Source organism: Vombatus ursinus, unplaced genomic scaffold, assembly GCF_900497805.2.
Source record: "Vombatus ursinus unplaced genomic scaffold, bare-nosed wombat genome assembly UNPS02009205.1, whole genome shotgun sequence".
Taxonomy (NCBI): Eukaryota; Metazoa; Chordata; class Mammalia; order Diprotodontia; family Vombatidae; genus Vombatus; species Vombatus ursinus.
This window is the reverse complement of record NW_020948983.1, coordinates 7,551,978-7,568,080: the sequence shown is the minus strand read 5'-3', so window position 1 is coordinate 7,568,080 and position 16,103 is coordinate 7,551,978. Positions and strand designations below refer to the sequence as shown.

The 16,103-nt window shown below is 41.0% G+C and overlaps 1 protein-coding gene across 1 annotated transcript in view; it reads left to right on the top strand.

Moving 5' to 3' along the window:
• CASP7 (caspase 7) overlaps nt 1–16,103 on the top strand; it is a 57,139-nt gene continuing 41,036 nt past the window's right edge. The window contains exons 1-2 of the mRNA XM_027852212.1: nt 1–105; nt 14,674–14,786. Of these exons, the coding sequence (XP_027708013.1) occupies nt 14,674–14,786 (113 nt within the window). The 5' untranslated portion in view covers nt 1–105. The remainder of the gene's footprint in view (nt 106–14,673; nt 14,787–16,103) is intronic.

Below are 16,103 nucleotides of genomic sequence, written 5' to 3'. Positions count from 1 at the left end.
CTTTCGCGCCCTAAGCGCAGTCTAACTTGGACTGGCTGGCACGGAGGGAGACCGGTGTGTTTGCAGCGTCACCTTCCACCTCCTCCAGCACCCACGGTGGACACGGTAATCCCAGCTGCCCCCCGCCCCCTTCCCCGACTTTCTCTTCTCTCTACTGTATGCGCTCCCTGCCTTTCAGCCCCCTACATCCGCGCTGACCTCTCCAGTCCCGGGCCGCCGGTCCTCTGTACTCAGCTACGTGCTTGCTAACATCGCACTCCCTGCTTCTTCTCCCTTGCTAGCCTTCCGGGGCTTTTCTGCGGATTGCCTGGCCTTTGGTTGAAAAAGGAGTTAGACTGTCTGATAGAGTTAATACTTGTCGATCTACAGTGGGATATTTGTAAACTCCTTAATACACTTTTGATAAATTTAATAATAATATGAAGCATATATGTATATAATCATAGCTAGCATTTATTACAAGGTTTAAGGCTTGCAAAGTGCATTACATATGTTATCACAGCTTCACAACAACCCTGCGAGATAGGTGCAATTATCCACCACAACCCTGGGAGGTAGGTACTATCATTATCCCCATCTGACAGATGAGGAACATGAATAGGAACATAGGTTAAGTCATTGGCCACATAGATAGTAAGTGTCAGAGGCAGGATTCTAACTCATGTCAGGACTGGGAAGTAGACTTAGCTAGTGGGGGCAGGGAGAGAGGGAGAGATCATAGCAACTTGAACCGGAAAGGGATATTAGAGATCTTAGGATAAGATTCAGAACTGGGAAGAAGCTTGGACTTCTGGGAGTCTAGGTTCCTTATTTCTTACAAATGAGGAAATTCAGGCCCAAGATTGGATTGACTTGCTGAAGTTCACCCAAATAATATGTAATATATCTCAGCCTTTACAAATGATTTAGTCTTACTGTTTGACAGATGAGGAAACTGAGACTTACAAGACCATAGGATTTTTAGAGTTGACTTTTAGACATGGAAAGAATGTTGGATTTGGAGTTGAAGGACCTGGGTTTGAATCCTGGCTCTACCCAAGGAGAGGCAGCTAGATAGTGCATTCAATATAGTGCTGGGCCTGGAGTCTAGAAGACCTGAGTTCAAATGTGCCTGAGACACTTACAAGCTGTTTGACCCTGGGCAAATCACTTGACCCTGTTTGCCTCAGTTTCCTCATCTGTAAAATGAGCTGGAGAAGGAAATGGCAAACTGCTCTACGATCTTTGCCAAGAAAAACCCCAGATGGGGTCCCAAAGAGTCAGACTCGACTAAACGACAATCTACCATTTAATTCAAGTGTGACTTTGGCCCAGTCACTGTCCTTGGGCCTCAGTTCTTCATCCGTAAAATGAGGCATCGGACTACATGGCCACAGAGATCCCTTGCAACTCTAAATCTATAGTCCTTTGACTGTAAGCAATCAACCAAGGAACATTTATTAAGCATCTGCTTTGTATTAGGCCAGGCACAGAGCTGTGTGCTGTAGATACAGAAACTACAAAAAAAAAAAATTCTTCCCCTCAAGGAACTTCTCTGACTGGCTTAGACAAGGGGGTTGGGTCCTAGACCGGTGAATTCATAGGGGAATTCCCTATAAGAGACACTCTCTCTCAATGCAGGTTGACTTCTTCTCTGAAATTTACAGTCTTAGCGAGTAGCTTAGGGCATGAGAGGTTAAGTCCCTTGCTTGTGGTCACACAGCCTGTGTGGCTCAGAAGTAGCACTTCAAACCTAGGGCTTCCTGTTCGTGAGCCTACTCTACCTTACCAGGCTGTCTCTGCACGTATAAGTAAATATAATACAAATATATGTAGGTGTATATGCATATATTGTTCAGTGGTATCCAACTCTTTGTGACTCTGTGGACCGTGGCAAGCCAACCTGCTGTCATATCTTTTAGCATTTCAATACTGTCCATGGGGGTTTTCTTAGCAAAGATACTGGAGTGTTTTGGTAGATTTTTCTGACCTAGACAGGCTTCAAGCATGGACGCTTGTGATGGCTGTGTGTCTGCTCCTAGGCACCGTGTTCAGAAAAGTTTATCATCAGAAGGCTCTCCTTTCCCATGTTGGTTTTTCGCCATTGCTGTGAAGCAAGGTGGAGTTGGAATAAGATAGGACTGAAATCTGTTTGGGTGGAGTACCACACAGATAAAACCATAAAGCTTAGAAGTGTTGTAGCATGTCTAATCTAAACAATAATAACTTACCTTTATATAGTAAATTATCATTACATATGATATTTACATAGCACTTTTCTCATGGCAGCTCTGTGAAATAATTAGGTCAATTATCTTTATTTTACAGAAGGGGAAACTGAGGCTTGGAAGTGAAGTAATTTAGAGAACCAAGATTTAAACCCAGGTCTTTTGTCTGCAAATACAATCCCCTTTTAACTTATTAATTCCTAGTTAAACACCAATTATTCACTAAAATTAATTACTAATCCCTATTTACTAAGTATTTTTATGTACATTATAGTATTTGAGCCCTGAAATCACCGAGTGAGGAAGATAGGGCAAGTACTACTATGTTTTTGTAGCTGAGGAAATTGAGGTTCAACCGCTCCCTCTAATAAAGAGAGTAATAAATTCCCCTATATCTCTTCTGACTTTCCTTCACTAACTTCCATTAGACCATTCTGCCCAAGGATCCAGGGATTTCTTGGCATTGCAAATTTAAGAGCCCTCCTCCCACAAGGAAGCTCTTCCAGATTGTGGGGTTTGTCTTGATGAGTCAGTCACCAACAGCTCCAGGAAAGCTTGTAAAGGCCCCGTAGGCAGGTACGCGCGGCCTGGACCCCTTCTTTTACTGAGTATGAACTTATTGTGAGCACCTCCCAAGGAAACCAAGCTCAGCAGGAAGAATCTAGGAACCTGGTGTCCTTTGAGTTGGGAAGAGCAGTCTGCTTCTCTCCTTGCTGAGTAGTAGCAGTTTATAGTGGAGGTTCTCTGTTCAATTGTTCTCAGGAAGGAGCCTTACCAAACTTTGGCTTCCTTTTCCTTCCAGTGGTAAACCTGATGATTTAATTCTTGTTTATTTCCCTTGAAGTTTATTCTTTAAAGCCACTTGACTTCTTGAACCTGTATTCTTGGGCACTCGGCCTGTTCAGAAATTTCCTTGATCTCATTAAGAATAGGAAAATTGATTTTTTTTAATCCCATGTGCCCAAGCAGGGACCAAGTGGGGATTTCCTAGATGTGTTCGAGTTCAGTTCAACAAACATTTATTAAACACAACATTCAGAGCACTATGGAGAAAGTATGCCAGGTAATACAGCACACAGAGAGAGCCAGAAGAGTGGCTCAAGGCCACCTGTGTGACCTTGGGAAAGCCTCTTAACCTCTGTGGGCCTCGGTTTCCGCCTCTATAAAATGAAGGGGTTTCTCTGGATGACCTCTAAGGTTCCAGCTGTAATTCTATGATCCTTTGAAATAATTATAATAGCCCTTATTTACGTATTTTCACTGATGAAAAAGTATTTTCCTTACTTTCAACAAACCTCTGAGGTGAATAATAAGAAATCCTTGTTTTCACAAGGCATACATACTAATAAAGTCAACTGTAATAAACCTCATTGAGTAGAGACAGAAAAGAGTGCTAGGTGGTGCTATACTGGCTTGGAGTTAGGAAGACTCATCTTCCTGAGTTCAAATCCAGCCTTAGACATTTAGTGGGCTGTATGACCCTGGGCAAGTCATTTGACCCTGTTTGCCTCAGTTTCCTCATCCATAAAAATGAGCTAGAGAAGGAAATGGCAAACTACTCCAGCATCTTTGCCAAGAAAACCCCAAATGGGGTCACAGGGCAGACATGACTGAATAATAAAAATAGACAGAAATGGTCACCAGAATTATTTTTCTTCTCTCTATTAAACTATTGAATTTCTAATCAGCTAATATATTGAAGCTCTTTGAGTCAAGTACAACAGTTTATTGCTTTGTGAATACTAGATATGGAGTCAAAGGACTTGAGTTCAAATTTGGCCTCTCAGGGAGAACTATGTGGTAGTGGACAAGGCTTTTAATTTTTTTGACCCTCAGCTTCCTCATTTGGAAAAATGAAAAGGTTGGACTGAATGGCCTCTAAGGCCCTATCCAACTGGTGATTTATGATCCTGTGACCCCATTTAAAAAAATAGCTCACACCAGGCTCCAGAAGCCTTTTTTTTTCACCTGGTGGTACCTTTATGCATAATAAGTCATTCACATCACTAAAATATTTTAAAACAATTTTCAGTCAGCACTATTAAATGTCCTCTTTGGGGACTGTTTGATAGTATAAGAAGGCCACTGGATTTGGGGTCAGAAGAGCTGGGTTCAGATCCCACCACTGACACTTAACCTCAGTGACTTTGGACAAATAATTTCATTTCTCTGGGATCAGTAAGAGAGTGATGATCCTGAAGGTCCTCTGAAGCCCTGAATCTTTGTGATATACCTGGACTAAATTCCTCATGGGGACATGATCTAGTTGATAACTTAGGAGGTACAAGGTCCATTCATTTCAGAGTATCTTGTAAGTTTGCCAGTTTCATTTTCTTTGTAGAGGTTCTGAGCTAGGAATAGGCAAGTTAAGCAGTTGCCGAGGGCACGGCACTGAATCAGCGACACTTTGTAATATTTTATAAGCACACTTACTTTAATACAGCGGGAATATTCTGCTGCATGTGGCATGTGAATGTTTATCTGTGACATAAGGCCTGAGTGTGTTACAGTTTATTTTTAAAACTAGAACTGGAATGCCTTGTCCGAGTTCTGCCTGGGTGTGGTAAAATGCCTTATAGTGTTGGGATCATGTTTATAAACTCTGCATTGTGACAAGGTGAGTCCCCAAGGAGTCATGATTAGTAGGAAAGTGCTGTGTAAGAATACTGTAATTGCTAATTCCTCAATAGAGAGGAAGCCTAGGGCAGTGACACATGTAATAAATGTGTGACCTGGAGCAAATAACTCAAACTGTCAATACTCTAGACCCGCAGGTCTCTAAGTGCGGGCTGAAAATCCCTAGGAGATCCTTTCAAGATGTCCACAAGATCAGAAACTATTTTCATAGTAATTCCAAGAAATTATTCATCTTCTTGTTTTTACTCTCATTCTCTCATGATTATACAGGCTGCATGACCTGTGAATTGAAGATTTAGCTACAAACATAAAAACCGAGTTAATATATCTCATCTAAATAAGTCTACTTTTGCTTTACAAATGGACAAATCTACATACACGGCTGGGCCCACTGTTTTGCTTAGATTTGTCTGGCATCAGCACCAGCTAGCGTTTGAAGATCTTTTTTTTTTTTTTTTGTTAGGAGAATGCTTGGCCACAAACACAAACACAAGTGGTACTAAAGTGTTCAACAATGTTGAGTGACTTTTTTGAATCTCCTGTTTTATCCTGAAACAACTGTGTTGACCCTGATGGTAAAGAAGCAATTGGTGGGTCAACCCATTGGCTTATTAGCACAAATCATGTCAGTGGCACCAGACTGGACTACTCATCATTGTAGTCCTCATAGGCAGTTAAAAACAAAAGCCAGCTTCACTTAAAAGTGTCTCTGATGAAGCGGTTAAAAATGATTGACTTTCTTAAATCTTGTTCCTCAAATACACGTCTTTTTAACATTCTGGGTGATGAAATGGGAAGTACTCGTAAAATACTTATGTTGTATACTGGAGTATCATGGTTGTTAGGAGGAAACAGATTTGCTTGACTGCTTGAGCTGTGAGCTGAACCAGTGGATTTTTTTCATGGGATAATCCATTAGATTGTAAGCTCCTTGAAGGTAGAGCCTTGTCTCATGACACTTTTCATATCCTCAGTGTTTGGCCCAGCGCCAGGCATATAGTAGATGCTTAATAAATGTTTATTGATTTATTGCTTTAATTGTTGGGTTTAAATGACCAAGGAACATTATAATAAAATTTCAAAATCACATAATCAGAAAACAAACCTTGCAGTTGGCAAAGCAAAAACAAAAGAGCACCTGAAAACCCCCAAGACCTTCAAATTCCAAAGAGAATGACTGAAATATCACATGATTATTCTCTGTATAAAAAAAAATCAAAGAAAAAACTGGAATATTGTTTTGGAACAAAAAGGACATTAACTGGGACCCCTTACACACACACACACACACACACACACACACACACCCCTTGGTCAGTCAATAAAAGGGAAGGATTTGAGCCGTCCTTTCAAAAGGATCAATGGTGTGGAAGAAAGAACCCTGGATTCTGGTACTGCACTAATTAATGCCGACTTGGGTCTAATTTAGGGTCCAGGGTGGCGGTTTAATATCTAAGATGCACCAGAGGCTAACTATTCCATTAATGCTGCTTCAATGAAGACCATATCCCCCTTTAACCAAACAATCCAATCTGCTTTCTGCTTTCTTTTGGCATATTACCCTTTTTGTGTCTGTCACCTCTGCTTCTCTGTATGGTCCATTCTAGCAATTGAATCTTCTGCAGATCCTACCTTAGTTCAAGAAGTCTCAGATGCTAGCCCAACTACTCATGTCAACACTGCCCCTGTCATCACCTCCATCTTTCCTAATCCCTGGATGCCACTCCCATCACCATGCACATAGGACTTGCTTCCCTCTTCTAAACAGCCTGCCTCTCCTTCTCCCTGTCTCTGACCTTCCCCTCACCTTCCTCTCAAAAAGTTACTGCTTGGCAGCTTTCTTACATGGCCCCTTGTTTCCCTAGTATTTTGGAAAACCCATCATTTTTCAATAGTAACCATGTTATTTGGACACCTGGACTTCATTCTTATCACAACTGAATATGTTTGTTTTGCATGAATCTGCTTGGTGTAAGAAGTCTTGGCCAACTGCTCGAGGTGCACAGACAAGCCATCGTCACTACCTGCTATATTGCTGTATTTCCTATGTGCATTTTTATGTTCATGATTAGATTTTAAACTCCTCAAATACTTGGGCCTTGTTACTTTCTTTGACATCCTTGTCTGCCTCTATAGTATTTGATTTGGGGAACACTGTGAGAGGTCAGTACATGCTTGTAGAAAAACGGAAAGGGGGTAAAAGATTTGCAGATTAGTTGTGTATTTGTAGCAGTAGAAAGTAATTTCTACCCCAGCAATTCTGTGCATGGTGAAAATAATGGCTGGAGACAATAATAATAATTCTGTAACCTACTTCCCAAACCCTACCACTGTTACTGTGAAGGCTGGATATAATTCTTAAGACGAGGACATTAATAAGTATTAACCCAAGGCACTGAAGTTATCTTTTCTCCCTCACCATTTAAATGAATATATGTGAATCATAGTTTTTATTTTTGTTGTTCATTCATTCAGTCCTATATGACTTTTTATGACCCCATGGAGCACGCTGGGCTCTTCTGTCCTCCCCCACTTCCCAAAGTTTGTCCAAGCTCATCTCTGTTGCTTCGATGACACTATCTATCCATTTCATCCTCTACTGTCCCCCTTTTCTTTCTTTCAATCTTTCCCGACATCAGGGTCTTTTCCAATGAGTCTCATCTTCTATGTGGCTGAAGTATTTAGACTTCAGCTTCAGTATTTGTCCTTCCAGTGAAGACTCTGAATTAACATCTTTAAGTATTGACTGATTTGATCTCCTTGCTGTTCAAGGGACTTTCCAAAGTCTTCGCTAGCACCACAATTCAAAAGTGTCAATTCTGTGGTGCCTCTCACAGCCATACATTGCTACTGGAAAAACCACAGCTTTGGCTATACAGACCTTTGTTAGTAAGGTGATAGCGCTGCTTTTTAGTATGCTGTCCAGATTTGCCATAGCTTTCCTTCCATGTGGTTTTTACTACTACTCTGTAATAACTCACTTTGAATGTTAAATTAACTTTGGGCCCCCAAAGTGACTTTAAAGCCATCAGCAGGTAATTAGTTCAGTCTCCACCCTGTGAAGACAGCTGGCATAGAGTATATAATGCTGGAGTTGTCATCAAGAGGGCCTGAATTCAAAGCTACCTCTGACATATACCATGAGTTTGTGTGACCTTGGACAAGTCACTTAGTCTCTATGTGTCTTAAGTAATTCCCTAGGATTTACCAACTCATTAATAGATTGTTGAGATCTTTTGGTGGAGACAGTTCCCATTTTGGGAGTTCCTTGCCATGACAGAATCACAGATCCTTTGTGTATTCAAGTATAGAAAGTGTGATTTCATAGCAAGGGTGTACTGGAGGGCCTACAAGAGTTGATTGTTAAATGTTCAGCAAAAGCATTTGTTGTTATTGTTGTTGTTCAGTCATTTTAGTCATGTCTGACTCTTCGTGATCCATTTTCTTGGCAAAGATGCTGGAATGGTTTGTCATTGCCATCTCCAGCTCATTGTACAATTGAGGAAACTGAGACAGACAGGGTTAAGAGACTTGTCCAAGGTCACACAGCTAGTAAGTGCCTGAGGTCCTATTTGAATTCATGTCTTCGTGTCACCAGGCCCAGTGATCTATCTATGGTTCCACCTAGCTGCACTATATGAACTTTCACACCTCAGATATCTGCAAAGGCTACATCCCTGCCCTCAGGGAGCTACATTGTTTTTTTTTCTGGAAAGACAAATGTTAAGCATTTAACAGCACCATGCCTTCTTTATAGCAATGTGATGTACTCTCAGCTGTCCCCAGTCCTAAAATGTTGTCTAAAAGTTTGAAGATCACTTCTGAATTCCCCTTTGCTTCCATGGGATACCTAGGGTTAAACGTTTACTGACCTCCATGCTGTGACAAAGCAGTTCACAGAGTGTTAGTTCTGGACAGGGTCTTAGAAGTTATCTAGTTCAGCCCCATTGTTTTGCAGATGAAAACCAATCAACAAGCATTTATTAATGTTCGATGTTCACGCACGGCATTAAACGCTGAAAATACAAAGACAAAAACAAAACATTCTCTGCTGTTAAGGAATTTATATTCTATCAGGAGATATGACATATACACATATTAATTATAAGTAAAATAAATACAAGGTGGGAAGGAGTACACTAGTAGTTGGGAGATCAAGAGAAGTTTAATGTTGATGATGGTGTTTGAGCTGGTTCTTGAAAAGTCTGAGGGATTCTGAGGTGTGTTGGTGAGGAAAGAGTTAATGCTAGGTCCATGGAGTTATAATGAGACCTAGCTACATGGCATAGTAGCTAGAATGCTGGACCTGGAGGCAGGAAGACCTGACTGCAAATCCAGCCTCAGACACTGACTAGCTGTGTGACCCTGGGCAAATCACTTGCACTCTGTTTGACTCTGTTTCCTCATGTGTTAAATGAGGATAATAAAAGCACCTATCTCCCAGGGTTATTATGAAGATCAAATGGGATAATATTTGTAAAGTGCTTTGTAAACCTTAAAGCATTATATAAATGCTAGTTATTAATGAGGCCAGGGAGATAGGTTGGGGCCAGATTGGCTTTAAAAGAAAGAAACACAAGGATTTGTTAGATATTAAAGGCAATAGGGGGCCCACAGAATTTACTAAGTTGGGGAGTGACTTAGGTCAAGGAGATCAATTCAGAGTTCATTGAAATAAAGAGAAGGATAAGATATAAGAGATGCCAAGATTTGGTGACTGATTTGGGGATGAGAAGTGAGGAGTCAAGGATAGTGCCAACGTCATAAATCTGGGAGACTGGAAAAATGGTGATGCCCTTGTCAGAAACAGGGAAATTTGGTTTAGGGGTGGAGGGGAGCAAGAAGAGGTAAAGTACAATAGATTCTCTTTTGTATATGTTGAGTTTGAGACCTCTCTGGTTTGAAATTTCCAGTAGACAACTGGTGATGTGACATTGAGGCTAAGGAAGATATTGGAATTGGCAATATGAGAGTCATCTGCATAGAGATGATAATTAAATCCATGGGGGCTAAAGAGGTCATTAAGAATGTAGAGAGAGGAAGAAAGGAAGAAGCATTTGTTAGTGGCTATTGTATAAATGCTTATTCCCTTCCCCCTGTTAAGCACTTACTGTGTTCCAGGAACTCTGCTAAATGCTTTACAAATACCTCATTTTAACCTTACAATAACCTTGGGAGGTAGGTATTATTTTTATCCTTATTTTATAGTTGGTGAAACTGAGGCAGACAGGTTAAGTGACTTGCCCAGGATCACACAGCTAGTTAGGGTGAGAGACCAGCTTTGAAGCCAGGTCTTCCTAATTCCAGAGCCCATTGCTTTCCCTCCTAACTGCCCCTACCGAGCTTTGGGTTATACCATAGTTGATTGATGCTTACAATGAGCTAGCTGACTGAAGAGCAGTCAGACATTAAAAGAAAAACAGGGAGAGGAGAGGTGGTCAGCAATGTCAAATTCAACAGAAGCATCCAGAAGGAGGAGGCCTGAGAAAAGACTATTAGATTTGGCATTTAAGAGATAATTGATAAGTTTAGAGAGCATCGTTCCTTTTGAGTGATAAGGTCAGAAGCCAGGCTTTCAAAGGGTTGAGGAGTGAGTAAAAGGTGAGGACGTTGGGGTGAGGAGTTCAGGTAGCTTTTTTTCTAAGAGTTTGGGCAAGAAATGGAGGAGAGATTGAGCGGATAGTCGAGTCTAGTGAAGGATTTTTGAAGATGGAGATTTGGGGCATGTTTGAAAACAGTAGGAAAAGACCGAATGGAAAGGACAGATTAAAAATTGAAGAGAGAGGGGAGATAATTGAGGGGGCAACCTGCAGGAGAAAAGGAGGAAATGGATCCATTGGTATATGTAGAGGGGCCGTCCTTGGTAATAAGAGCCACCTCATCAAAGACTGGAGGAAGGAGAGAGTGGGAGGTGATGGCAAAGGGGAATTCATACTGAACTGTCTCAGTTTTCTTAGTAAAAGAAGAGGGGAAAAGTAAGTAAGAGGGAAAGTCTCCAGAGAGTGTGGGTGGAAAGTAGGTGAAGAAGCTTTGGGGAATTGGAGAGTGGGATCATTTAGGGAGGAATAAGGATTTCCTTGTTGTAGTCAGGGACCTGTTGAGTTAGGGAACATAAAGTTTAGGTGTCGCCAGGCCAGCAGCACGTTCCTAGGCCAGCCTTTCTAGCAGCAACTAAGTAGGAGAGATGGCAGAGAGTAGTGAGAGTTTGGCAGGGTAAGAGGGCAAATGATTCAATAGTTTGGAGGTAAACTAATTAACCAAGGGTGGGGGGCTCAAGTGCGGCCCTTTAACAATTTGGATTCAGTCAAAGGGCTGCACTTGAGGACCTAGAGGGCCACATGTGGCCTTGAGGCCACAGGTTCCCCCCTCCCCCCCCCAGTAATTAATGACAGCATTAAGATTGGGAAGGAAGGAATTTAAAGCTAGAGAAGGGGCAATAGCCTGAGAAAGTACTAAAGAATTGTAGGTCACAGTGCCAGTAAAGAATAAATGTAGTCCAGGCTTCTTGTACAAAATGATTAATATGAAAATGTTTCACATGATTGCCTATGCATAACCTATATCAGGTTGTTTACCATTGCAAGGAGAGAGGGAAGAAGGGATAAAATTTGGAACTCAAAATTTTTTTTTAAACTGTTAAAAATTGTTTTAACATGTACTTGGGAAAAAATAAAATGTCTTTTTTTTTCTTTTAAAGAAAGTTCATGGTGCTAATGGGATATCCAAGTAGAGATACATAGCAGGCGGAGTGGAACCAGGGCTCAGAGGAGTTTGGGCATTCAGGGCTGGAGGCATAGTTCTGTGTATGGTTGGTAATAGAAGCCATGTGAGTAGATGAGTATTAAGTCAGTCACTCAATAAACATTTATTAAGAACCTACTATATGCCAGACATTGTGTCAAACACTGGATTAAGAAAGAAGGGAGAAGGATAGACACTTGTGAGACTGAAAGCAGCAGATGAACAAGAGAAGACTGGAAAGGGACATTCAGATAGTCAGTAGTATGCTGAGTTTACACATATTTCATTTAATCTCCATTAGAAATTAGAAGCCAGTTGAATTTTCTTATGCTGCCTTTATTTTGAAAACTTTCCAGTTTTTCTTCAAATGAACATGTAAAGTAAAGTAATTGAGATAGGTTAATATAATTTAGAAGACTGGTATCCAATAAATATTATTTAATACCTTCCCTAAAAAAATAATAAACTTAGGAGGAATAAGGGATAGGGAGAGATGATAGGAGTATATGGGGGTAGGATAGGAGAACGTTAGATTCATGATTCAATAAATACTTGTTGACTGATATATGGATAGGCCTGACCCATGCATTAGGACCAGATTTCAGTCAGCACACCCACTGCTCACTACTTAGTCCTTCTTCCTCCCACTCTGAAGCCTTTGTCCTACTCATCCATCTCTAGTTTAACAAGGCCAGTCATTCTGTCCTGGTAAATGGTTTAACTATCGAAAAGTTTCATATATAAACAGTCATTTGCAAAGTACCTCCTATTAGCAGAGGTATTTTTGAAAATACATTTTCAAGGGAGAGGGTTTTTTTTTTTAAGTGCCCACGTATGGTCTCCCTGCCAAAGAGCTTATTGTTCTCAGAATTGTCCTTGACATGCCAGAGATGGCATGGACAAGAGCAGGATCCACCCTGCATTGCTTCCGCTAGTGTCTACAGCTCTGTAGAGGGCTGTTTCAAGAGTAGAGGGGTTTGGGCATAAGGTGGAAGAGGGATCACGCAGGAATTATTGAATCTCAGCATAGGAAGGGACCCACTCTACTCCATTCTATAATGCTCTCTATGGTATGCCTAACATATGACCATTGAGCCTTCCCTTAAGCACTGTCAGTGACACGGAACTTATTACCTCATGAAACAGCCTTTGTTGGATAGCTTTAATAATTAGAAAGCTGATTTTTGCCTTTAGTTAAAATCTGAATACCTCTTTTACCCACTGAATTCCAAAATTCGTTTGATAATAGCTAGCATTTATATAGTGCTTTAAAGTGTGCAAAGCACTTTACAAATATCTCATTCTACCTTCTCAACAACTTTTGTTGTATGTAGATGCTATTATCCTTTCCATTTTACAGAAGAGGAAACTGAGGCAGACAGAGGTTAAGTGACTTGCCCAAGGTCACACAGCCGTAATCTAAACTGGGCCCTCACTGCAGGGAGGCAAACATTCTATTCCTCCCCACTTGATTCTCTGTCCCACTTTCTGCAATGGCTGTTCCAAACCAAACCTCACCTGAGGCCCCGTGACAACCCCTTACCCTACCCTCAGCCTCATACTTTGCCCCCCCAAAATTAAGGTCCTTACTCATCCCATTTAACCAGTTCATCACCAAATCTTGTCATTTCTACCTTCACAACATCATGCTCACTCATGTACATATATACACACACGTACGTATATGTATATGTATATATGTATGTGAGTATACATGTGTGTGTATCCCCTTCTTTTCATTCATATAGCCACAATCCTAACTAACCTAGAGTACTACAATGACCTTCTAACTGATCCAGCTCCCCAGTCTAATCCTTGCCTCCCTTCTCCCTTTCTTCCTCCCTTCTCCCTTATTTTCTTCCTTTCCTTCCTTTCCCTCCTTCCTTCTTTTCTCCCTCCCTCCTTCCCTCCCTTCTTCCTTTCCTCCCTTCCCTACTTTCTCTCCCTCCCTCCCTCCTCCTTTCTTTCCTTCCTTCCACCTCCCTCACGCTTAGAGACTAAGACTCTTCTGTAACTCTCAATGTCCATGATGCACTTGGCATATGTTACCCTGTACAATTACTTCTTCCTTTATGTTTATGATATACCTCTCCCTCTAGACTTTTTGTATGTCAAAGGCAAGGACCATTTTTTACACATTTATTTCCCCATTGCCTAGCACAAGGCCCTGCAGGAAGGAGATACTAAGCAAATATTTGTGGGTGACAGTGGTTTTAGATGGTGAGCAAAGCAGGGAAAGGTCATTAATAGAATTATAGAATTGGAAAGAATCTTAGTAACATTCTGATCTAACTCTCTCATTTTTCCTGATGAGGAAACTGAGACCCAGTGAGAAGAAGTGATTCACCCAAGGTTGTACATCAACATAATAGTAAAATTGGGATCAGAATCCAAGTATCCTAACTGATGCCAGTACTTTCTTTGCTATACACAGTCAGGAGCAAACATGGTGTGTATTGGACTGGGATTAAAGATTCGGCTTAGAGACCAGTTTATGGCCAGATTACAGAGTACCCTGAAAACTCAGGAGAAGGGTTTGGACTGCATTCTTTAGGCAATAGGGAGTCATTGAAGGCTCTTGAGTAGAAAAGCAACATAAAAGTTATTTTTGTCTGTGTTTTCTTTCACAACATAGCAAATATGGAAATATGTAATAAAAGTAATATTAGGGGAAGATTAGTTTGGTAGTGCTCTACAGGATAAGTGAGAGACAGAAAGCTGCTGATCTCTCTGGTTATTGATTCTAAATTGGGCTTGAGTAGAGATGGTGTGTACTCAATACTAATGGAAGCTTAGTTTAGTGATGAGAGTCAGAAGGCTTGAGTTCCAGTTCTGATATTTATCTACTGTGTGGCCCTAGGTAAGTCACTGAAACTCTGTGCTTTAAGCTCTTCATTTGTAACATGAGATAAAAATGGACTACCTCCCTCACAGAGTAGTTATAAGAAAAATGTGTTGTAAATACCAGCACTTTATACATGTGAGCTATTTATTACATGATGCTGTGATTTTGATTTGGTGTGTGTGTGTGTGTGTGTGTGTGTGTATCTGTCTATCCACATACCTATGCACTTATGTATCCACACAGATGGCAGATGAGTTGGAGTCTTCAGTGCGGCAGGGAGCAGGTGATGTAGAAGAAGACGATGACGACCTTGTAGATGCCAAGCCTGATCGATCCTCCTTCATATCAGTGCTCAGGTAAATTGTTTTATTCTAGTCTATGGAGTGGAATTAGCTCTGTATACTCTCTCTCTCAGGGATTTCACTGGGTCCCATGAATTCAGTTATCTCTGGGAAGATGACTCCCACATCTATATCTCCCATCCTAATCTCTCTTGAGCTCCATTCCCACGTCACCTACTGCCTGTTGTATATATCCAACTCAATGTCCCACAGGAATCTCAAAGGAAGGGGTTAGACTAAATAACCTCCAAATTAGGTTCCTTCCTACTCCAGATTTCTTATCCTATGAAGTAAACATGTCCAAAATGGAACTCATTGTCCTTCCCCCAAAATCCACCTGTCTTTCAAACATGTCCAGCCTGTTGACTTCACAGCATCCTTCCAGTCACCAAGGGTTCATACCTTGAATCCATCTTCAGCTCTTTCTCTCTTTTATACGAGCATCCAACTAGGTGCCAAATCTTGGTTCTGATGTACAATCAGAGTGATATGGTTCATCACATGTCATGATAATCTTGTAGTCCATGTACATGTTGTCTCCTCCGGTGGAATGTTAGCTCCTTAAAAATAAGGATTGTTGGGGCAGCGGGGTGGTGCAGTGGATAGAGCATCGGCCCTGGAGTCAGGAGGACCTGAGTTCAAATCTGGCCTCAGACACATAACACTTACTAGCTGTGTGACTCTGGGCAAGTCACTTAACCCCATTGCCTAGCCAAAAAACAAACAAACAAACAAACAAACAAAAAAAAAGTAAGGATTGTTTCATTTTAAAAAAATTTATATACCCAATTTCTACCTACCATAGTACCTAGCACATAGTAACAGCTTAATAAGCACTTGTTGATTGTATTAACTGATTTCTATTATTGGTAGTAATCACTCAGGTGTAGCAATTCACAGAAGTCAATCCTCCCATGTAGAAATGAGGGTGAATGCCAAGCAGTGTTGCCACAGCCCAATATGCAGTAGATCTGTTGTAAGAATCTATGATAGCTCCCAAGTGGACTCTGTCATTAAAGATCTGTTCTAAAGGGGACTGACTCAATAGATCCAGGAGAGATAATTTAAAAATTATTGGACTGTCTGAAAGCCATGATCAAAAAAAGAGCCTAGACATCATCTTTCAAGAAATTATCAAGGAAAATTGCCCTGATATTCTAGAACCAGAGGGTAAAATAGAAATGGAAAGAATCCACCAATCACCTCCTGAAAGAGATCCCCAAAGGAAAAATCCTAGGAATATTGTAGACAAATTCCAGAGTTCCCAGGTCAAGGAGAAAATATTGCAAGCAGCCAAAAAGAAACAATTCAAGTATTGTGGAAACACAAACA